The sequence below is a fragment of the Ranitomeya variabilis genome, chromosome 2 (assembly GCF_051348905.1).
Source record: "Ranitomeya variabilis isolate aRanVar5 chromosome 2, aRanVar5.hap1, whole genome shotgun sequence".
Lineage (NCBI taxonomy): Eukaryota > Metazoa > Chordata > Amphibia > Anura > Dendrobatidae > Ranitomeya > Ranitomeya variabilis.
The window spans coordinates 449,340,876-449,365,445 of record NC_135233.1 but is presented as its reverse complement, the minus strand read 5'-3'; the positions used below and the strand labels follow the sequence as shown (position 1 = coordinate 449,365,445).

General features: G+C 44.6%; 1 protein-coding gene across 1 annotated transcript in view; it reads right to left on the bottom strand.

Annotated features, from left to right (window-relative positions):
• Positions 1-16,790, bottom strand: part of DKK3 (dickkopf Wnt signaling pathway inhibitor 3) — a 109,345-nt gene extending 92,555 nt beyond the window's left edge. The window contains exons 1-3 of the mRNA XM_077287242.1: positions 16,637-16,790; positions 14,811-15,069; positions 2,428-2,556 (exon numbers count right to left, since the gene is read on the bottom strand). Of these exons, the coding sequence (XP_077143357.1) occupies positions 2,428-2,556; positions 14,811-15,035 (354 nt within the window). The 5' untranslated portion in view covers positions 15,036-15,069; positions 16,637-16,790. The remainder of the gene's footprint in view (positions 1-2,427; positions 2,557-14,810; positions 15,070-16,636) is intronic.
• Positions 16,791-24,570: the final 7,780 nt, after the last annotated feature.

The following is a 24,570-nucleotide window of genomic DNA, read 5'->3' as shown; positions in this document are numbered from 1 at the left end:
ATAATGAAATTTAACACTATATGCTAATTTTTTGAGAAGGACCTGTATATATGTATATTTATATTTAATGCAGCGCAAGATAGCATTAAAGCCGCTAATTCAATTGCCGGCTTTTGCTCTCTCCTTCACAAACCCGACATGATATGAGACATGGTTTACATACAGTAAACCATCTCATATCCCCTTTTTTTTGCATATTCCACACTACTAATGTTAGTAGTGTGTATGTGCAAAATTTGGCCGCTGTAGCTGCTCAAATAAAGGGTTAAATGGCGGAAAAAATTGGTGTGGGCTCCCGCGCAAATTTCTCCGCCAGAGTGGTAAAGCCAGTGACTGAGGGCAGATATTAATAGCCAGGAGAGGGTCCATGGTTATTGGCCCCCCCGTGGCTACAAACATCTGCCCCCAGCCACCCCAGAAAAGGCACATCTGGAAGATGCGCCTATTCTGGCACTTGGCCACTCTCTTCCCACTCCCTGTAGCGGTGGGATATGGGGTAATGAAGGATTAATGCCACCTTGCTATTGTAAGGTGACATTAAGCCAGATTAATAATGGAGAGGCGTCAATTATGTCACCTATCCATTATTAATCCAATTGTTTGAAAGGGTTAAAAAAACACACACACACACACACACACACACACACACACACACACACACACACACACACACACACACACGTGATTTAAAAGTATTTTAATGAAAGAAACAAACAGGTTGTTTTAGTATTTTATTGCTCTCTCAATCCATCAGCAACACCCTCCCTTGGCAAAACAATAAACACACAATATACATACCCTCTCTGATGAACTGTCAGGTCCCACGAGGTAATCCATCTGAAGGGGTTAACTAATATTACAGGCAGGAGCTGCGATAAACCACTCGCTCGTGCCTGTAATCCCCGGGTGCTGAAAGGAAAGCAGAGTGATCTATACTTACATTCAGTTGCGGTGATGCGCCCCTGCTGGATGTTCTCATGAACTGCAGCCTGGGAACTTTTTCCCACGCTCCAGGTCATATGAGGACATCCACCAGGGGGCGCATCACCGCGACTGAAGGAAATGTAGGTCAATGACCTACATTTCCTTCATTCGCCGGGGAATTACAAGCACGAGCACACAGCTGCATTTGCAGGGCTCCTGCTTGTAAATTATTTTAACCCCTTCAGATGGATTACTTCGTGGGACGTGACGGGTCAGCAGAAGGTATGTATATTGTGTGTTTATTGTTTTGCCAATCGAGGGTCTGCAAATGGATTGAGAGAGCAATAAAATATTAAAACAACCGCTGTGTTTCTTTCATTAAAATACTTTTAAATCATGTGTGTGTGTGTTTTTTAACCCTTTCAAACAATTGGATTAATAATGGATAGGTGTCATAATTGACGCCTCTCCATTATTAATCTGGCTTAATGTCACCTTACAATAGCAAGGTGGCATTAACCCTTCATTACCCCATATCCCACCGCTACACGGGAGTGGGAAGAGAGTGGCCAAGTGCCAGAATAGGCGCATCTTCCAGATGTGCCTTTTCTGGGGTGGCTGGGGGCAGATGTTTGTAGCCAGAGGGGGCCAATAACCATGGACCCTCTCCTGGCTATTAATATCTGCCCTCAGTCACTGGCTTTACCACTCTGGCGGAGAAAATTGCGCGGGAGCCCACGCCAATTTTTTCCGCCATTTAACCCTTTATTTGAGCAGCTACAGCGGCCAAATTTTGCACATACACACTACTAACATTAGTAGTGTGGAATATGCAAAAAAAAAGGGATATGAGATGGTTTACTGTATGTAATCATGTCTCATATCATGTCGGGTTTGTGAAGGAGAGAGCAAAAGCCGGCAATTGAATTAGCGGCTTTTATGCTATCTAGCGCTGCATTAAATATAAATATACATATATAGGTGTCTCACTGACGTGTATATATATATATGTATATATACACATTCTATGTGTATATATCTACTCTATTCTAACCTGTCAGTGTGATTTTACTGTACACCGCGCTGAATTGCCGGCTTTTCAAAGGACACCGGTGCGTAAAAATGGGACAGAACTCGCATGGTGCGAGTGCTGTGCGATTTTTTTCTCGCACCCATTGACTTGCATTGGCGAGTCTCGTCCGAGACTCGCAGCAAATCGCAGCAAGCTGCGATTTTTTTCTCAGTCCGATTTCGGCCGAGAAAAAAATCGCAAATGAAAAGACACCTATTGAATAAAATTGGTACGAGTGCAATCCGATTTTTTATCGGATTGCACTCGTCCGTTTTCCTCGCCAGTGGAAATGTACCCTAATGCGCAGAGCTCAGCAGGAGCCAAACTACTGCAACCCAACATCATTTAGTAGCGCCCAATCCATGCCAGCAGCGCCCAACACATGCAGCAAATAGGTTACAAGTTAATCGTTTATCCAATGGCATCATTACCTTGATGATTTCCTCCCTGGTCACAATAGTGGCATTTCCCACCTTTGTTTCTTTTACTGTCTCATTGTGATAATTGGGTGGCAGGTCTTCTAGGGAGACTTTGTCTTCTGAATTTTTTTCTGCATCCAGCTAAAAAAACAAAACATGAATATGTTACAATAAAGTAACAGAAACCAACGGAATGATTTTCTGAATCACGGATAGAATGCGGTGGACTCTTGATTCTTTTTTTATTGACGACTGGTCATTATCTGATATTTTTGAAATGACAATAATAACTGAGGGTGAGGAGTTCATTTTTCTTCCGCCATCATGCGAATCTGCTCAGGTAATTTACATTCTGACTCAGATATCAAACTGAGCTTAAAATATCCTGAATCATCCATAATTTATACACATTAAAAACTGCAGCAGTGCCCGGGAAAGGAGTACACGACGATGCTGCAGCTCCTGAGCCACCAGTCTCTGCAAAGAAGAATCAAAACGTGCTCCCACAGGAGCGGTCATCCAACTTTCCAAACTCCTACCTATTCAGGTAGTAGTGGTGCAACCCTTGCTTCCAGTGATGTAACTAGAGTCTGATGGGACCTGGTGCAAAATTTGGACCTGGACTCCCACCTGCATGTTCAGCAAATGTATGGCCCCAAGTAGTGTTTCAGATCCTGTGAAGACGTATGTGTTCACCCCCATGTAACAATGTCCCCCCATCCTGTAATAATGTCCCCGATCCTGGACCCTTCCTGTAATAATGTCCCCTATCCTGGTGTAATGTCCTCCATCCCGGGATTTTTCCTGATATAATGTTTTCATCCTGGGCCCCTTCCAGTAATAATGTCTCTCATCCTGATATAATGTCTCCATCCAGGGGGCCCCTTCCAGTTACAATGTCATCCTTTCCTGGCATATAGTCCCCCCATCCTGGACTCCTTCCTGGCATAATGTCCTCCATCCTGGTCCCTTTCCAGTAACAATGTCCCCCATCCTGGTTCCCTTCCAGTAACAATGTCCCTCATTTTGGGCCCCTTCAAGCAACAATGTCCCTGATCCTGGACCCCTTCCAATAACAATGTCCCCCATCCTTGTCCCCTTCTAGTAACAATGTCCCTCATCCTGGGCCCTTTCCAGTAACAATGTGCCTCACCTTGTGCCCCTCCAAGTAACAATGTCCCTGATCCTGGACCCCTTCCAATAACAATGTCCCCCATCCTTGTCCCCTTCTAGTAACAATGTCCCTCATTCTGGACCCCTTCCAATAACAATGTCCCCCATCCTTGTCCCCTTCTAGTAACAATGTCCCTCATTCTGGACCCCTTCCAATAACAATGTACCCCATCCTTGTCCCCTTCCAGTAACAATGTCCCTCATCCTGAGCCCCTTCCAGTAACAATGTCCCTCATCCTGAGCCCCTTCCAGTAACAATGTCCCTCATCCTGGGCCCCTTCCAGTAGCAATGTCCCCCATCCTGGACTTCTCCCAGTAGTAATGTCCCTGTTCTGCAGCTCTCCGCCAACAAATGTAAAGAAAAAGATGAAATAATTCTTCTCACCTTCTCCGCTTCCACAGCATGCGGTGTCCTCTTCTATAGCCAGTGCAGAAGCCGGCAGGTGACTTCAGTGTGCAAACCATGGGCAGCACATGACGTCACTGGTGCGCAGGGGCTGACTGGCCCAGGTGGCAAAGAGGCAAATGCCCCCCGGGCCACTCCCCCAGCAGCTGTTCAGGGCCGGCTGCCTGGTGGTGGCTACAGCCACACAGCAAATTGTGCACAGCCATGTCCGCTGTACTGTGATGCGGTCGGCAGCAGACACAGCCGCATCACAGTTAGCGCACACGTCTGCGCTGGGGCCGGGAGCTATGCTTGGCTGTCACCTTGATGGCTGCACAGCTCCTGCTCCCTTCATGTTCTCTATAGTTCCAGGTTAGGTGTCGAACATGCGCGATGGCATCATCACGCACTCACTGACATGCCCCGAAAACTAGAAGCAGAGAGGTGCTGCAGGGAAGCGACTGGTGAGGTAAGTATGAAAAACTTTTTTGTTTTCTTTATAAAATAAATTTAATGGTGGGTAACTCCAAGTGATTAAGTGGGGGGGTGTAAGGAGACTGCACATGATGGAATTTGGGAGTTAAAGGAGACTGCACATAATGGAGTGAGGGGGTAAGTGGGGCTGCACATGATGAAGGTTGAGTGGGGCTGCACATGATGAAGGGGGAGTGGGGCTGGACATGATGGAGTTTAGTGGATAAAGGAGAATGAACATGATGAAGTGGAGAGAGTGGGGCTGTACATGGTGGAATGGGGCCACACATGATGATGTGGGCATAAGAGGGATTGCGCATGATGAAGGGAGAGTGGGGCTGCACATGAAGTGGGGGGTAAGGGGGACTGCACATGATGAAGTGGGAGAGAGTAAGGGGGACTGCATATGATGAATTGGGGGTTAGGGGGACTGCACATGATGAAGTGCGGGGTAAGGTGAACTACACATGAAGTGGTAGGTAATGGGGACTGCACATGATAAAGTGAGGGGTAAGATGGACTGCACATGATGAAGTGGGGGGTAAGGGTGACTGCACATGATGAAGTCGGGGGTAAGGGGACTGCACATGATGAAGTGGGGGGAAGGGGACTGCAAGACTGCACATGATGAAGTGTGCCTGAGGTGGGACTGCTCATGATTAAATGGAAGGGGGATAGGGGGCTGCAAATGATGAAGGGGCACTGCAGGTGAAGTGAGGGGGTGATAGGGGACTGCAATGAATGAAGTAAGGGGACTTCAATTTAAAGTGGGGGGACTGCAAATGATGAATTCAGTGTGAGGGACAGGGGACAACAATTTAATTGAAGGTGGGGGTGGGGAGAGCAAATGATCATTGAAGAGGGGGTGGGGAGAGCAAATGATCTAGGGGAAGAACAAATAATGAATTTTAAGGGTGGGGGAGTAAATGATGTATTGATTGTGGGGTAGAGCAGTTGATAATGAATAGAGGGTGGGAGAGAAAGACATGACAATGAATTGGGTCGGGAGGGGCATGTAACTGTAATGAATCGGGGTTAGGGTTAGAGTGGTACATAGTGTGGGGCGTTGAGGATGAAGTGACTGGTAATGAATTGGGGGAAAGAGTACAGGTGCTAATTAATTTATATATTAAATGGGGAAAGTGGCTATTTATAGTTAGTGGGTGCACAGTGGTGGATTATAATTTATATTTGGAATGGTGGGTTAATAATAAATAATAATTAATAATTCATTTCTATAGTGCCAACATATTCCGCAACACTTTACATTTTAGAGGGGACTTGTACAGACAATGGACATTAAGCATAACAATAAACACATAGATCAACAGATACCAAAAGGAATGAGGGCCCTTCTCGCAAGCTTACAATCTATGAGGTTGCATAATAACCAATTATATATTGATTGTGGGTGCACCTCTGTATTCAGATGTGTAGTGTAGAAGAAAGGGAAAAAGTGGGGAATGTGCTCTGGAAGCCATGCTCTAGGTAACTGTGTTATTTTGTGCAGAGACGAGTCCTGGCTGGAAGAAGTGACGGCGGTCTGTGCTGGATGAAAATAAAAAGCAAAGATGAAGGACTTCAGCTAGAGACGTTACTAGTGAGTCAGTGTATTACCTATACACTGACACTATACACTGTATATTATATACAAAGCTCCTGTGTATAATATCACTGGCAGTGGTGATCACTGTATTACCTGTACACCGACTCCTTATACAGATCTCCTGTGTATAATGTCACGAGTGATCACTGTATTATCTTTACACTGACAGTAAATACAGAGTTCCTGTATACAATGGCACTTAGCATTGTGATTTTTTTAAATTAATGATCAGTATTGTAGTATACAAGTAGTAAAAGGTGTACACTCCCTGATAGAAGTTATGTCGCTTATCCATGTTATGTAAATAAAAGCTTATAACCTGATGTTAAATTCATCCATTGGTTGTATAAATTATTCTTTTGAAAGTTGAAACCCTCCAAAATGTGGTTTAGGTTACGAAAATAAATTTGCATCAATGCAGAAATATTGATTAGTTAATGGACTGACTGTCAGTGTTATGACCCCAGTGGACAGGGTCTCAGAGGAACGTGTAAGTCTGCGAGATTCAAAAATCCAGCTCATAGGGCTGTGGTAACTGGGTTGACCAAATAGCTACTCCTAACGCCAACACTAGAAGTAGCCGGGGATCATGCCTACGGTGATCGCTAGATGACTCGCGCCAGCCGGAGAATCTAACTACCCCTAGGAGAAGAAAACAAAGACCTCTCTTGCCTCCAGAGAAAGGAACCCCAAAGCAAGACACAAGCCCCCCACAAATAATAACGGTGAGGTAAGAGGAAATGACAAACACAGAAATGAACCAGGTTCAGCAAAGAGAGGCCAGCTTACTAACAGCAGAATATAGCAAGATAACTTATCTGGTCAACAAAAACCCTATAAAAATCCACGCTGGAGATTCAAGAACCCCCGAACCGTCTAACGGTCCGGGGGGAGAACACCAGCCCCCTAGAGCTTCCAGCAAAGGTCAGGATACAGATTGGAACAAGCTGGACAAAAATACCAAACAAAACAAAAGCAAAAAGCAAGGAAGCAGACTTAGCTTGAAATACAGGAACCCGGATCATAGGACAAGAGCACAACAGATTAGCTCTGATTTCAACGATGCCAGGCATTGAACTGAAGGTCCAGGGAGCTTATATAGCAACGCCCCTGAACTAACGGCCCAGGTGAGGATATAGGAAAAGACAGAAGCTCCAGAGTCAAATCACTAATGACCACTAGAGGGAGCAAAAAGCAAAATCACAACAGTCAGGGAGTGTATGGTGGCATCATTGGTCTTTGTATAGAGTGTAGTTTCATGTAGAGGTAATGGTGATATTATAATATTATGTATTCACTGTGTAGTGGTGATAGTACTAGGCACTGTGTAGCCGTATTGTTGTATGTATGTTTGTAAGTATGCTCCGTGTTATGACCCCAATGGCAGAGGATCTCAGAGGTTACAACAAAGTCTGCAAACACAAAATACCAGCTCATAGGGAAGTGGTAACTAGGCTGACCGTATACCTGATCCTAGCACAACAACTAGCAGCAGCCGGGGAACGTACCTACGTTGATTCTAGACGTGTCGCGCCAGCCGGAGAACTAACTAACCCTATAAGGGAAAATAAGACCTTTCTTGCCTCCAGAGAAAAGACCCCAAAGTTAGATACAAGCCCCCAACAAATAATAACGGTGAGGTAAGAAGAAAAGACAAATGTAAGAATGAACTAGGTTTTAGCAAAGAGAGGCCCACTGACTAATAGCAGAATATAGGCACCCTTAATCCAGGCAAACAAGTCCGACAATAGAGGCAAAGGATACTGAAATTTAACAGTGATTTTATTCAGAAGCCGATAGTCTATACAAGGTCTCAAAGATCCGTCCTTCTTGGCCACAAAAAAGAATCCCGCACCAAGAGGGGAAGAGGATGGACAAATATGCCCCTTCTCCAAAGACTCCTTGATATAAGAACGCATTGCGGCATGCTCGGGTACAGACAGATTAAATAATCTTCCCTTAGGAAATTTACTACCAAATCTATAGCGCAGTCACAGTCCCTATGAGGAGGAAGAACACTGGACCTGGACTCACTGAATACATCCTGATAGTCAAACAAATACTCAGGAACTTCTGAAGGAGTAGAGGCAGCAATAGACACCGGCGGGGAATCGCAATGAATTCCCTGACAGCCCCAACTAGACACAGACATAGCCCTCCAATCCAAAACTGGATTATGGGTCTGTAACCATGGCAGACCTAAAACGACCAAATCATGCATTTTATGCAGAACAAGAAAACGAATCACCTCCCGATGTTCAGGAGTCATGCACATGGTCACTTGTGTCCAAAACTGCGGCTTATTTTCCGCCAATGGCGTAGCATCAATTCCTCTAAGAGGGATAGGATTTACTAAAGGCTCCAAAACAAAACCACAGCGCTTGGCAAACGACAAGTCCATAAGACTCAGGGCAGCACCTGAGTCCACAAACGCCATAACAGGGTAGGAAGACAATGAGCAAATTAAAGTCACAGACAAAATAAATTTAGGCTGCAAGTTACCAATGGCGACAGGACTAACAACCTTTGTTAGGCGTTTAGAGCATGCTGATATAACATGTGTAGAATCACCGCAGTAAAAACACAACCCATTCTGACGTCTATGATTTTTCCGTTCGATTCTAGTCTGAATTCTATCACATTGCATTAAATCAGGTGTCTGTTCAGACAACACCACCAGAGGATTAGCGGCTTTGCGCTCCCGCAAACGCCGGTCAATCTGAATGGCCAGCGCCATAGAATCATTCAGACTTGTAGGAATGGAGAAACCCACCATCACATTCTTAATGGCTTCAGAAAGGCCATTTCTGAAATTTGCGGCCAGAGCACACTCATTCCACTGAGTAAGCACGGACCATTTCCGAAATTTTTGGCAATACACTTCAGCTTCATCCTGGCCCTGAGAGATAGCCAGCAAAGCTTTTTCTGCCTGAATTTCAAGATTGGGCTCCTCATAAAGCAATCCGAGCACCAGAAAAAACGCATCAATATTTGCCAATGCCGGATCTCCTGGCGCCAACGAGAAAGCCCAATCCTGAGGGTCGCCACGCAAAAAGGAGATAACAATTTTAACTTGCTGAGCTGAGTCTCCAGACGAACGAGGTCTCAAAGATAGAAACAATTTACAATTATTCCTAAAATTCCTAAATTTAAATCGATCTCCAGAGAACAGCTCAGGAACAGGTATTTTAGGTTCTGACATAGGACTACTAGTAACAAAATCCTGAATGCCCTGCACACGTGCAGCAAGCTGATCCACACTAGTAATCAGAGTCTGGACATTCATGTCTGCAGCAAAGCTTAAAGCCACTCAGAGAAAAAGGGGAGGAAGAAAAAAAAAAAAAACTCAGAATTTCTTTTCTTTTACTCCCACTTCTGCAATGCATTAACTATTCACTTAGGCCTGGCATACTGTTATGACCCCAATGACAGAGGATCTCAGAGGTTACAACAAAGTCTGCAAACACAAAATACCAGCTCATAGGGAAGTGGTAACTAGGCTGACCTACGTTGATTCTAGACGTGTCGCGCCAGCCGGAGAACTAACTAACCCTATAAGGGAAAATAAGACCTTTCTTGCCTCCAGAGAAAAGACCCCAAAGTTAGATACAAGCCCCCAACAAATAATAACGGTGAGGTAAGAAGAAAAGACAAACGTAAGAATGAACTAGGTTTTAGCAAAGAGAGGCCCACTGACTAATAGCATAATATAGGAAGATGACTTATACGGTCAGCAAAAAACCCTATCAAAATATCCACGCTAAATATTCAAGAACCCCCAAACCGACTAACGGTGTGGGGGGAGAATATCAGCCCCCCTAGAGCTTCCAGCAATATCAGGAATCACATTTTGTACAAGCTGGACAAAAATTAGGACAATGCAAATAACCAAAAATAAGGAAGCAGGACTTAGCTTATCTTGCAAAGAACCAGGACCAGCAGACAGGAGCAAACAGAAATGAACTGATTACAACGATGCCAGGCACCAGACTGAGAATCCAGGAAGTTTAAATAGCAACACCCCTGGCCTAACGAACCAGGTGGGTACCAAGCTGGGGAAAGACAATCCCAGTGCCATACCACTAGTGACCACAAGAGGGAGCCAAGAAGTATAGTTCACAACAGCTCCGTTATGGCACCATATCTAAGCAGTAAGCTTGGTTCTGGTACTGTATCAATGTAGTAATCTAGATTATGGTACCGTATGTATGTCGTAATCTCGGTTCTGCTCCAGTTTCTATGTAGCAGGCTTGGTTCCATGTAGTAGACTTATTAAGCTCGGTTCTGCTCCCTTATGTCTGTAGTAAGCTCAGTTCTGCTCCCATATCTCTGTAGTAAGCTTGGTTCTGCTCCCATATCTCTATAGTAAGCTCTGTTCTGCTCCCATATCTCTGTAGTAAGCTCGGTTCTGATCCCATATCTCTGTAGTAAGCTCGGTTCTGCTCCCATATCTCTGTAGTAAGCTCGGTTCTGCTCCCATATCTCTGCAGTAAGATTGGTTCTGCTCCCATATCTCTGTAGTAAGCTTGCTCCTGCTCCCTTATCTCTCTAGTAAGCCCGGTTCTGCTCCCTTATCTCTGTAGTAAGCTCGGTTCTGCTCCCATATCTCTGCAGTAAGCTTGGTCCTGCTCCCTTATCTCTGCAGTAAGCTCGGTTCTGCTCCCATATCTCTATAGTAAGCTCTGTTCTGCTCCCATTTCTCTGTAGTAAGCTCTGTTCTGCTCACATATCTCTGTAGTAAGCTCTGTTCTGTTCCCATATCTCTGGAGTAAGATCGGTTCTGCTCCCATATCTCTGCAGTAAGCTCGGTTCTGCTCCCATATCTCTATAGTAAGCTCTGTTCTGTTCCCTTATCTCTGTAGTAAGCTTGGTTCTGCTCCCATATCTCCGGAGTAAGCTCAGTTCTGCTCCCATATCTCTGTAGTAAGCTCTGTTCTGCTCACATATCTCTGTAGTAAGCTCCGTTCTGTTCCCATATCTCTGGAGTAAGCTTGATTCTGCTACCATATCTCTGGAGTAAAGGTACCGTCTCACAAAATGATTTACCAATGACCGCTGCGCTCTGCTCTCACTGTACGACCGGCAGTCAGTCAGTGCGGGAAGCAGATGGCAAGGGACCTGACGGACACCGAAAGGTGAGTATGTACGTTTTTGTTTTTTTTTATATTTACGATGGTAACCAGGGTAAACATCGGGTTACTAAGCGCGGCCCTGCGCTTAGTAACCCGATGTTTACCCTGGTTACCAGCGAAGACATCGCTGAATCCGTGTCACACACACCGATTCAGCGATGTCAGCGGGACCTCAACGATCAAAAAAAGGTCCAGGCCATTCCGACACGACCAGCGATCTCACAGCAGGGGCCTGGTCGCTGGTACGTGTCAAACATAGCGAGACCGCTACTGAGGTCGCTGTTGCGTCACAAAACTTGTGACTCAGCAGCGATCTCGCTAGCGACCTCGCTATGTGAGACGGGGCCTTAAGTTTGGTTCTGCTACCATATCTATGCAGCAAGCTCCGTTCTGTTCCCATATCTGTGTACCAGCCTGTTTTTAAAGCCTATTATCTCTGCTACTTTAAGGCCATGTGCACACCTTCAGGATTTTTCGCGTTTTTTCGCTATAAAAACGTGATAAAAACGCGAAAAAAAATGCTAACATATGCCTCCCATTATTTTCAGTGTATTCCGCATTTTTTGTGCAAATGTAGCCTTTTTTTCCACTAAAAAATCGCATCGCGGAAAAAAAAGCAACATGTTCATTAAAATGAGGAATTGCAGGGGATTCCGCACACCTAGGAGTGCATTGATCTGCTTACTTCCTGCACGGGGCTGTGCACGCCATGCGGGAAGTAAGCAGATTATATGCGGTTGGTACCCAGGGTGGAGGAGAGGAGACTCTCCTCCACGGACTGGGCACCATATAATTGGTCAAAAAAAAAAGAATTAAAATAAAAAATAGTCATATACTCACCTTCGATGTATTCCCGCTTCTCCGCTGCATGCTGCCGCTTCGGTTTCTATAGCTGGTGTGCGGTGAAGGACCTGCGATGACGTCGCGGTCTTGTGATTGGTTGAGACCGGTCATGTGACCGCTCACGTGACCGCGACGTCATGGAAGGTCCTGAACCACACCGGCATCTATAGGAACGGACGCCTGCAGGTGAGTATAACCATTTTTTTAATTTTTTTATTATTTTTAAACATTCTATCTTTTTCTATAGATGCTGCATAGGCTGCATCTATAGTAAAAAGATGGTCACACTTGTCAAACGCTATGTTTGACAAGTGTGACCAACCTGTCAATCAGTTTTCCAAGCGATGCTACAGATCGCTTGGAAAACTTTAGCATTCTGCAAGCTAATTACGCTTGCAGAATGCTAAAAAAAAGTGAAAAAAACGCAAAAAAAAATTGCGGATTTCTTGCAGAAAATTTCCGGTTTTCTTCAGGAAATTTCTGCAAGAAATCCGGACGTGTGCACATACCCTAATGCAGTGGCCAGATATAAGCAGGGAAAGGGAGGGCCACCGCCTTGTGATTGCCTCCCAGGCTGAAAAGTGCCAGCCAGCCCCTGCTGGTGCGCCACCAGTGGCTTGCACGCCCTCTGCGACCGCGATCATTACGTCCCTGCTCACTTCTGTAACAAGGTCACCCAGCTTTTCCAGAAGTCAATTCTGAGAAATGTGAATGATGCATTCAATAACTGCTAGGCACCAAATTAATACAATTTTACGCTTTTTGTGTATTGTACTCCAATCACATCCAAAGCTGCATGTTCAGTTCTTCTGATAATCCTTTGGAAACAGACATGAACTAAGCTTCACCCCATTGCCAGATATGTGACCAAATAGTTATGTGGCTACCACAAGTTACTGCTCACAAGTCATTAAAAGTAAATAACAGAAGCTGCTTTGGTAGGGACTGGAGCATAGGACCCTATATAAATCAGAGCCAGCTTCTATTGTATGTCTGCCTCCCCATCTATCCCAATTTTACCCCTGGCAATCTTATAGCATGTCTAACCAGATAACCTAAAAGTATGACATGTTATATAAAAGTGAAGGCTTCCTTTAAGTCATGCTAGCGCTGCCCCTTTAAGAGGCATACTTTTCGTTCATCTCTCCTTTCAGACATTTGGTTTTGTCCCATGGAAAGAAATGAGCTGGGTTTTTTTTGGTAATTTTCCATGCGGTGATTTTTCTGGAAATTCTCGGCCCCGTTATTTCATCCTACACGTCCTCTATGTTTTTATATAACACGTTGCCAAGAAAAGGAAAAAAAAAAAAAAAAGGATCTGCGGTAATATGGAAGCACGTGACAAAATCAGAGCCGAAAAAGTAACATTCCGAAGTAAAGAAAATCCAAAGTCTGCAGAAGTCAAGACGGAGTTAACCCATTAGATACCATATAAAATGTAACACATGACGTCCGAATATCCTTTGTCCTTTAGTTCTTTGCCATTTTCAATATCTCTGTTTGCTGTCAGAGAATAGTAGCGTTCTGCTTAGACAGCTGAAGGTTTGTTGCAATTGCATCCATTCTAGTTTGGGTCAAAGCTTTTGCAAAATAAAAACCACATTAGGGTAGAAAGCTGAATACCAGGAATAATCGTTCTGTTTGTAGCTCCCATGTAGAGTTCTCGTTTTGTGCGGATCTATGACGGATGTCTCCAGCTCCTATGTCCCATTACAAGATATGTATAGTTTGGGGTCACTGGTAATTGATCTCTATCTGTGTTTTGTGCTAGTTGGGGCTTTATTTATTTCTCTTTATTTTATTTGTAGTTTTTTGCATTGTTTTTTTTAGATACATTATGGTCACGTGAGACCTTTACAACAAAGTATCATTTTTGTTGCCAATTTGTCCCTGTTCCCGGCGCAGACACACTGGCCTCAGTTACAGGGGAAAATATCATCCTGACGAAGGTTGCGGAGCCGATCCGGATCTGAGAAGACCCTGCAGCTCCTACAGCTGCCCAGGCGAGAAGTTTATCTCCACAATATAAGAAGTAAATGGTGTCATTGTGTGCGTACAGCGATATAGGGGGTCCGACTCACTCGCACGCCCAAGCTCCCCTATTTCAAAGCTGCTTGAGTAATACATGGCCTGGCCTGACTATGTGATTGAGGGGCAACAGAGACCCTTCCGTGGAAGAAAAACCTTCATACTTTTGCATCTGATGGAACACGCCACCTAATGGCGAAGCTTGTAATTTATGGGTCAGAATGCAAAATTTCCAATAGCTACCCCACTTTCGTAACTTTAGGGTCGCCTTTTGCTCCTGGGCCCAGTGTGACTGCCACCCCCATATCCAACATGGGCCCATAGTAGTCCAAGGAAGTTGTGTCACCAGCCCGTACAATGTGGTTGCATTATTCTTTTTGTAATTAGGACCCTCGTTCCCAGGGAAGAGTTTACAAACTTTAGTAGGAGGGGGCCAATATCTGGCTGGTCCCGTTCCCTGGCATCATGATTCTCTCTAGAGGAACTACAGTTATAAAAACTTGGCCCAAAGGTCACGGAAAGGGTGCAGAGGGCAAAAAAAACCCTCATTCTATTCTGTCCTAGGTGGCTAAGCTATGCACCATAAAAGGCACCCATGTTGATATTTAAGGGTCCCACTTTTCTTCTGTCCACAGCACTGATTATGGGGTCCTCAAAGGAGATGTCAGAGATTAGCATGAACTTTCGTGGTTATTTTTGCCCATAAACAGCGCCACTCAAAGGATGTATCTGGTAGTGCAGCGCAGCATTTTACCTCTTTCACAGCGTTCCTCAGCTTGGCATCCGTGTCCTTCATCAGTTTCTCTACCTCCTGCATTATACCGATCAGGCTGCCGTCAACTACAGGGCGGGGCTCCACGCTGTCCAAATAATCATCATCAAGGTCTGGGAATGGGGTGGATTGTATTGGAGAGGCGACTACAAGGCCAACAGCCACGGCCAGGACCACAAGGAACATTGTGGCGTCACTCGTCCACATGGTGCAATCTCCAAACCGTAACTCAAGGAAAATTCTGCACAACAAGGTGGAAAACAAATGTGAAAAATCTGTGATATGTGCACGGGCTCATGTATCAATATCAGCAAAGATCGAACTACGTGGAGGGAAGAGTCATCAAAATAAAGAGCGATAGAAAAACGTCTGGAGGATGGAAGTAAAGCAAGAGATCGATATCCGCAACTCACGAGGAAGAGCGATGTCCGGATATAAACGTATCACACACGTCTATAGAGTACAGCAAGTCATACATATCAGAGCAATACATTACACACATACATCACTAATACATATCACACATACAAAGACACATTACAGCCACCATACACATCATATACACAGTCCATACATCACACACGTATATAGAGTACAGCAGTCATACACATCGGATCAATACATATCACACATACATCACTAATACAAATCACACATACAAAGACATGTGTACACATTAGGCTACGTTCACATTTACTTTGTTGTGTGCTGCGTCGGCGACGCAACGCACAACGCACACAAAACGCATGCAAAACGCAGCAAAACACAGCGTTTTGTGACGCATGCGTTCATTTTTTAGCGCAAAAAAAAATGCAACATGCAGCGTCCTCTGCGCCCTGACGCTTGCGCCAAAAAAACGCATGCGTCACAAAACGCAACACAACGCATGTCCATGCGCCCCCCATGTTAAATATAGGGGCGCATGACGCATGCGTCGCCGCGGCTGCGCCCGACGCAACGCAAATGTGAACGTAGCCTTACAGCCACATCACATACACAGCCCATACATCACACACGTATATAGAGTACAGCAGTCATACACATCAGATCAGTACATTACACAAGTACACAATACACACATACATCACTAATACATATATATCACACACGTATATAGAGTGCAGCATAGTCCTGCACATCGGATGAGGTACACAAAGCACAATGCACAAATACATCACTAATACATAGCACACATACTGTACATCACGAATACATAGCACTCATACATCACTAATACATAGCACACATACATCACTAATACATAGCACACATACTGTACATTACTAATACATAGCACACATACATCACTAATACATAGCACACATACATCACTGATACATAGCACACATACAAAGACACATTATAGTCACCATACTCATTACATACACAGCCCATACATCACACACGTCAGTGACAGTGTAGACACACGCACGCACATCATCTCCATACCGATACACCGTGACCCTGCTACTGCATCCACCCTTATCTTATAGAAACTGAAGTTAGGAAAGAGCTGGAAATTGTTGATAAATGAGCTGCATTCCAACATGATCCATGTAATGTACAGGAAAGATACAGTATATATCTTGGTACCGTGTTAGCCAGTAGATAGAAAAATATTTAGAATTGAGAGTCCTCAGTGGTTGATACCTTTTAATGGCTAACTGAAAAGATGGTAACAAATTGCAATGTACAAATTGTAATGTACACACACAATGACAGATACACACTGTATATCATATGTATATTATATGTACAGACAGAGAATAAAGACATTCTATATATTATATACACACACATGTACGCACCTCACTCCTGTGATCTCCGCACTAATCTGCAGCTGACAGATCCTGGATGCACAATCCTCAGCAGCAGCCTCAAGCAGACAGGACACACCCCTCAATCTGCATACTGATCCCTGATAGGCTGATCCAAAAAGTCAAGATTTAGGCGTCATCTGGAGGGCAGGAGGACCTGAGGGAAACCCATGGGCGGTCACAACACACATTCTGCGCAGCCTTATCCCAGCTATATATGTATAATGCAGCAAAACCTGATACCTGTGTTTTTTGCTGCAAAAATGCTGAAAGAAGTGACATGCAGCAGTTTTCCAATTCAGTCAGGAAAAAAAAAAGGGTATTAGATCTACCGGTAATTCGGCTTCCAGGAGTCCATCCTGACAGCACATTGGAGGACGTCCTCCTCCTCCTTGCAGGGACAGGAAAAACAACATGAGAGGTTAAAAGGTCCCACTCCGCCACCTTTCCTTCAGTGTTTTGACAAGTACCACACCATGGATAGATGCAAATTGAATTTTTTATTAACCAAATCATAATAAAACATATGACATAGTAGACATAGGGGGGGAAGTAACGGTGCTGTGAGGATGGACTCCTGGAGACCGAATTACCGGTAGGTCTAATACCCATTTTCCAGGACGTCCCCCTGACAGCACATTGGAGAATACCAAAGAAAACTCCTTTAGGGTGGGACAACTGCTTGGAGAACTTTTCTCCCGAATGACGTTTGTTGGGCTGCTAACACGTCAAGTTTATAATGTTTGCAAAATGCGTTCACCTGGCCCAAGTCGCGGCCTTACAAATTTGTTCTAAGGAAGCCCCTGCCCGTTCAGCCTACCATGCTGAAATGCCCCTAGTAGAGTGAGCTTTAACTTTAATTTTGAATTTTTATTCTGTTAAATGAGAGAGTTATGTGACACACAATAGTTAATAAATAACATTACCCACATGTCTACTTTACATCAGCACAATTTTGGAAACATATTTTTTTTACTAGGAAGTTATAAGGGTTAAAATTTGACCAGCGATTTCTCATTTTTACAATGAAATTTACAAAATCATTTTTTTTAGGGACCACCTCACATTTGAAGTCAGTTTGAGGGGTCTATAAGGCTGAAAATACCCAAAAGTGACACCATTCTAAAAACTGCACCCCTCAAGGTGCTCAAAACCACAGTCAAGAAGTTTATTAACCCTTCAGGTGCTTCACAGCAGCAGAAACAACATGGAAGGAAAAAATGAACATTTAACTTTTTAGTCACAAAAATGATCATTTAGCAACAATTTTTTTATTTTCCCAAAGGTAAAAAGAGAAACTGGATGCAAAAAGTTATTGTACTATTTGTCCTGAGTACGCCGATACCCCATATGTGGGGGGGAACCACTGTTTGGGCGCACGACAGGGCTCGGAAGGGAAGGAGCGCCATTTGACTTTTTCAAAGAAAAATTAGCTCCAATCTTTAGCGGACACCATGTCACGTTGGGAGAGCCCCTGTGTGCCTAAACATTGGAGCTCCCCCACAAGTGACCCCATTTTGGAAACTAGACACACCAAGGAGCTTATCTAGATGCATAGTGAGCACTTTGAACCCCCAGGTGCTTCACAAATTGATCCGTAAAAATGAAAAAGTACTTTTTTTTAACAAAAAAATTCTTTTAGCCTCAATTTTTTCATTTTCACATGGGCAACAGGATAAAATGGATCCTAAAATGTGTTGGGCAATTTCTCCTGAGTACACAGATACCTCATATGTGGGGGTAAACTACTGTTTGGGCACACGGCAAGGCTCGGAAGGGAAGGAGTGCCATTTGACTTTTGAATGAAAAATTAGCTCCAATCGTTAGCAGACACCATGTCGCGTTTGGAGAGCCCCGTGTGCCTAAACATTGGAGCTCCCCCACAAGTGACCCCATTTTGGAAACTAGACCCCCCAAGGAACTTATCTAGATGCATAGTGAGCACTTTGAACCCCCAGGTGCTTCGCAAATTGATCCGTAAAAATTACAAAGTACTTTTTTTTCACCAAAAAATTATTTTAGCCTCAATTTGTTTATTTCTACATGGGCAACAGGATAAAATGGATCATACAATTTATTGGTCAATTTCTCCTGAGTACACTGATACCTCACATGTGGGGGTAAACCACTGTTTGGGCACATGGCAGGGCTCGGAAGGGAAGAAGCGCCATTTGACTTTGAGTGAAAAATTAGTTCCAATCGTTAGCGGACACCATGTCGCGTTTGGAGAGCCCCTGTGTGCCTAAACATTGGAGCTCCCCCACATGTGACCCCATTTTGGAATCTAGACCTCCCATGGAACTAATCTAGATGTGCGGTGACCACTTTAAGCCCCCAAGTGCTTCACAGAAGTTTATAACGCAGAGCCGTGAAAATAAAAAATCATTTTTCTTTCCCCAAAAATTATTTTTTAGCCCGCAATTTTTTATTTTCACAAGAGTAACAGGAGAAATTGTACCCCAAAAGTTGTTGTCCAGTTTGTCCTGAGTACACTGGTACCCCATATGTGGGGGGGAACCACTGTTTGGCACACGTCGGGCTCAGAAGGGAAGTAGTGACGTTTTGAAATGCAGACTTTGATGGAATGGTCTGCGGGCCTCACGTTGCATTTGCAGAGTCCTTGATGTGCCTAAACAGTAGAAACCCCCCACAAGTGACCCCATTTTGGAAACTAGACCCCCCAAGGAACTTATCTAGATATGTGGTGAGCACTTTGAACCCTCAAGTGCTTCACAGAAGTTTATAACGCAGAGCCGTGAAAATAAAAAATCATTTTTCTTTCCTCAAAAATGATGTTTTACCACGCAATTTTTTATTTTCACAAGGGTAACAGGAGAAATTGGACCCCAATATTTGTTGGCCAGTTTGTTTTGAGTAGGTTGATATGCCATATGTGGGGGTAAACCACGGTTTGGGCACACGTCGGGGCTCGGAAGGGAAGTAGTGATGTTTTGAAATGCAGACTTTGATGGAATGGTCTGCGGTCATCACGTTGCGTTTGCAGAGCCCCTGATGTGCCTAAACAGTAGAAATCCCCCACACGTGACCCCATTTTGGAAAGTAGACCCCACAAGGAACTTATCTAGATGTGTGATAAGCACTTTGAACCCCCAAGTGCTTCACAGAAGTTTATAACGCAGAGCCGTGAAAATAAAAAATAATTTTTCATTCCTCAAAAATTATGTTTTAGCAAGCAATTTTTTATTTTTGCTAGGGTAAGAGGAGAAATTGGACCGCAATGTTTGTTGCCCAGTTTGTCTTGAGTACGTTGATATGCCATATGTGGGGGTAAACCACTGTTTGGGCACACGTCGGGGCTCGGAAGGGAAGTAGTGATGTTTTGAAATGCAAACTTTGATGGAATGGTCTGCGGTCGTCACGTTGCGTTTGCAGAGCCCCTGATGTGCCTAAACAGTAGAAACCCCCCACAAGTGACCCCAGTTTTGAAACTATTCCCCCCAAGGAACTTATCTAGATGTGTGGTGAGCACTTTGAACCCCCAAGTGCTTCACAGAAGTTTATAACGCAGAGCCGTGAAAATAAAAAATAATTTTTCATTCCTCAAAAATCATGTTTTAGCAAGCAATTCTTTATTTTCGCAAGGGGAACAGGAGAAACTAGACCCAAATAGTTGTTGCCCAGTTTGTCCTGAGTATGCTGGTACCTCATATGTTGGGGTAAACCACTGTTTGGGCGAACGTTGGGGCTCGGAAGGGAGGGAGCACCATTTGACTTTTTGAACGCAAGATTGGCTGGAATCAATGGTGGCGCCATGTTGCGTTTGGAGACCCCTGATGTGCCTAAACAGTGGAAGCCCCTCAATTCTAACTCCAACACTAACCCCAACACACCCCTAACCCTAATCCCAACTCTAGCCATAACCCTAATCGCAACCCTAACCCCAACACACCCCTAACCACAACCCTAACCCCAACACACCCCTAACCCTAATCCCAACCCTAATCCTAACCCTAATCCCAACCCTAACCACAACCCCAACCCCAACACACCCCTAACCCTAACCATAACCCTAACCACAAGCCTAATCTTAACCCTAGTTCCAAACCTAGCCCTAATTCCAACCCTAACCCTAAGGTTTTGTACCCACGTTGCGGATTCGTGTGAGATTTTTCCGCACCATTTTTTAAAAATCCGCAGGTAAAAGGCACTGCGTTTTACCTGCGGATTTACTGCGGATTTCCAGTGTTTTTTGTGCGGATTTCACCTGTGGATTCCTATAGAGGAACAGGTGTAAAACGCTGCGGAATCTGCACAAAGAATTGACATGCTGCGGAAAATACAATGCAGCGTTTCCGTGCGGTATTTTCCGCACCATGGGCACAGCGGATTTGGTTTTCCATAGGTTTACATGGTACTGTAAACCTGATGGAAAACTGCTACGAATCTGCAGCGGCCAATCCGCTGCGGATCTGCACCCAAATCCACACCGTCTGCACATAGTCTAATTCTAACCCTAACCCTAGTTCTAACCCTAATTCTAACCCTAGCCCTAACCCTAGCCCTAACCCTAACCCTAGACTTAACCCTAACCCTAGTTCTAACCTTAACCCTAGCCCTAACCCTAGCCCTAACCCTAACCCTAGCCCTAACCCTAACCCTAACCCTAGTGGAAAAATAAAAGTAAATATAATTTATTTTATTATTGTCCCTACCTATGGGGGTGATAAAGGGGGGGTTCATTTACTATTTTTATTATTTTGATCACTGTCATAGGTGTTATCACAGTGATTAAAATGTACCTGGAACAAATCTGCCGGCTGGCAGATTCGGCGGGCGCACTGCGCATGCGCCCGCCATTTTGGAAGATGGCGGCACCCATGGAGCAGACAGACGAACACCGGGAGGCTCGGTAAGTATGAGGGGGGGGGGATCGGAGCACTGGGGGGGATCGGAGCACGGGGGGATGGGATCGGAACACTGGGGGAGCAGACAGGAGGACGGGGGAGCGGACAGGCGGACGGAGGGGAGCGGAGCACAGGACGGAGGTCCGGGGAGGAGATCGGTGGTGGTGGTGGGGGGGCAGATCAGCGTTTCCAGCCATGGCCGATGATATTGCAGCATCGGCCATGGCTGGATTGAAATATTTCACCAGTTTTCATAGGTGAAATATTACAAATCACTCTGATTGGCTGTTTAACTTTCAACAGCCAATCAGAGCGATCGTAGCCACGGGGGGGTGAAGCCACCCCCCTGGGCTGAAGTACCACTCCCCCTGTCCCTGCAGATCGGGTGAAATTGGAGTTAACCCTTTCACCTGATCTGCAGGGACGCGATCCCTCCATGACGCCACAAAGGCGTCACAGGTCGGATTGGCACCGACTTTCATGATGCCTACGTGGCGTCACAGGTCGGGATTCCTGCTGGACAATCTACTTTAGCAATTACCGTTGTGATCCATCTAACTATAGAAGTTTTAGAAGCTTTTTTACCCCTATTTTTTCCCCCAAAATGGATAAATAGGTTAGGACCCTTCTCCAGGTACTAGTGGACTCTAGATAGTCTAAAGGTACCTTCACATTAAGCGACGCTGCAGCGATATCGACAACGATGCCGATCGCTGCAGCGTCGCTGTGTGGTCGCTGGAGAGCTGTCACACAGACAGCTCTCCAGCGACCAACGATGCCGAAGTCCCCGGGTAACCAGGGTAAACATCGAGTTACTAAGCGCAGGGCCGTGCTTAGTAACCCGATGTTTACCCTGGTTACCATTGTAAATGTAAAAAAAAAACAGTACATACTCACCTTCTGATGTCCGTCAGGTCCCTGGCTGTCTGCTTCCCGCACTGACTGTGAGCGCCAGCCGTAAAGTAAAAGCAGAGCACAGCGGTGACGTCACCGCTGTGCTGTGCTTTACGGCCGGCCGGCGCTCACAGTCAGTGCGGGAAGCAGACGGCCAGGGACCTGACGGATATCAGAGGGTGAGTATGTACTGTTTTTTTTTTACATTTACAATGGTAACCAGGGTAAATATCGGGTTACTAAGCGCGGCCCTGCGCTTAGTAACCCGATATTTACCCTGGTTACCATTGTAAAACATTGCTGGCATCGTTGCTTTTGCTGTCAAACACGCCGATACACGCCGATCTGACGACCAAATAAAGTTCTGAACTTTCAGCAACGACCAGCGATATCACAGCAGGATCCTGATCGCTGCTGCGTGTCAAACACAACGATATCGCTATCCAGGACGCTGCAAAGTCACGGATCGCTATCGTTATCGTTGCAAAGTCGTTTAGTGTGAAGGTACCTTAAGACTGCTTGTCTGACATCAAGGGAATGTAACGCTTGCTCCTTTGCATTAGAGGGGTTTTCACAAAAGGAGGGTAAAATCTCCTGATTTCGGTTTTGCACTGAAGCTATTTTAGGGATAAACGATGGATCTAATTTTAAAATTATATGGTTGTCACGTATCTGAAGGTAAGGATCCCTAATAGACAGGGCTTGAATTCTACCACTCTTTTAGCTGTTGTAATAGCTACCAAAAAGGCTGTTTTCCATGTACAAACCGAAATAGGCATATCTTAAGGGTATAAGGGTTCTTACATAGGGCCATGAGGACTAGGTTTAAGTCCCAGGTGGGAGTCAATTGTCTAAAAGTGGGACGCAATCTCTGGATGGCTTTTTACAAATCTACTTATCCAAGGGTGAGAAGTCAAAGGATAATCTAAGAAAGTGCTGAGGGCCGAAATCTGCACCTTAAGGGTACTAGGCCTAAGGCCCATGTTGAAACCAGATTGGAGAAAATCCAGAACTCTGGGAACGTCCAGGGTTTCTGGCATCACGGCCGACCTGCCACCCTCCATACAGAATTTTTTCCAGATTTTGTAGTAAATGGCTGAAGTTACCGGTTTCCTACTAGCCTGAATGGTTGAAATGACTTCATCGGATAAACCTCGGGCTTTCAAAACACTGAAGGAAAGGGGGCGGAGTGGGACCTTTTAACCTCTCGTGTTGTTTTTCCTGTCCCTGCAAGGAGGAGGACGTCCTCCAATGTGCTGTCAGGGGGACGTCCTTGAAAAAAACAATGCGTGTGCAGGAGATTTCTGAACTCATAGCTTTTGCTGGTACTGGAAAACGCAGCTTTAAATATGCATAACAAAAAATAAAAAAACGCAACGTTCTTGGTCCTGGCTAATAAAAATCCTGAAAATGTAAGGTCACTAACATTTTGCCAGAAATCTAGATAAGAACCTAACAACTAAATTGATTATGTTCTTATGTTCCTATTTTACTATGTTTTGTATTGTTTATTCGCTTCAATAAACATGATTTACAAATTCTGCTCCAAAAACATCTCCGTTCCCACCTGTGACCTGGATTGTTAGAATTTTTTATTGCATGTTACCTGCAGAGTACAGGAAAGCACAAACAGGTGTGCAGACGGGTCTGTCCAGATTTACTGTAAATTTAGGAAATATGTGCTGCGTAACCATAAAAAGTAAATTCCCTCCAGGGGGTTAGCAGCCCGCCCTGTACCTTGGCTTCCTCATCTGTTCCAGGGGTGATTCATTCCCCATAGATTCAGCAGACAGGTGACTAATAAATGCGTCAGCTGATCCCCAATCTTGTGGACTTGTGTTGTCCCCTAACATAAGACCAGACAAAATATTGCACTATTGTCTAATCGGTGGACTGGAAAAGAATCACATCACAATTTGGGGGGGTAAAATTGGAGCATTGGAGCAAATGTGTCATGTTTGTATTTATCTCCCACATATGTTTACTATAAACGTTGTGGTTTATACTTTTATTTATTATGGACTCAAACTATTTGTATAAACAGTATATAGCAAGGTAATGGTAAGTTTAAAATATAACTTTAAGTTTTATTATTCCTTAAAATAGACCCTTAAGGCCCCGTCACACATAGCGAGATCGCTAGCGAGATCGCTGCTGAATCACAAG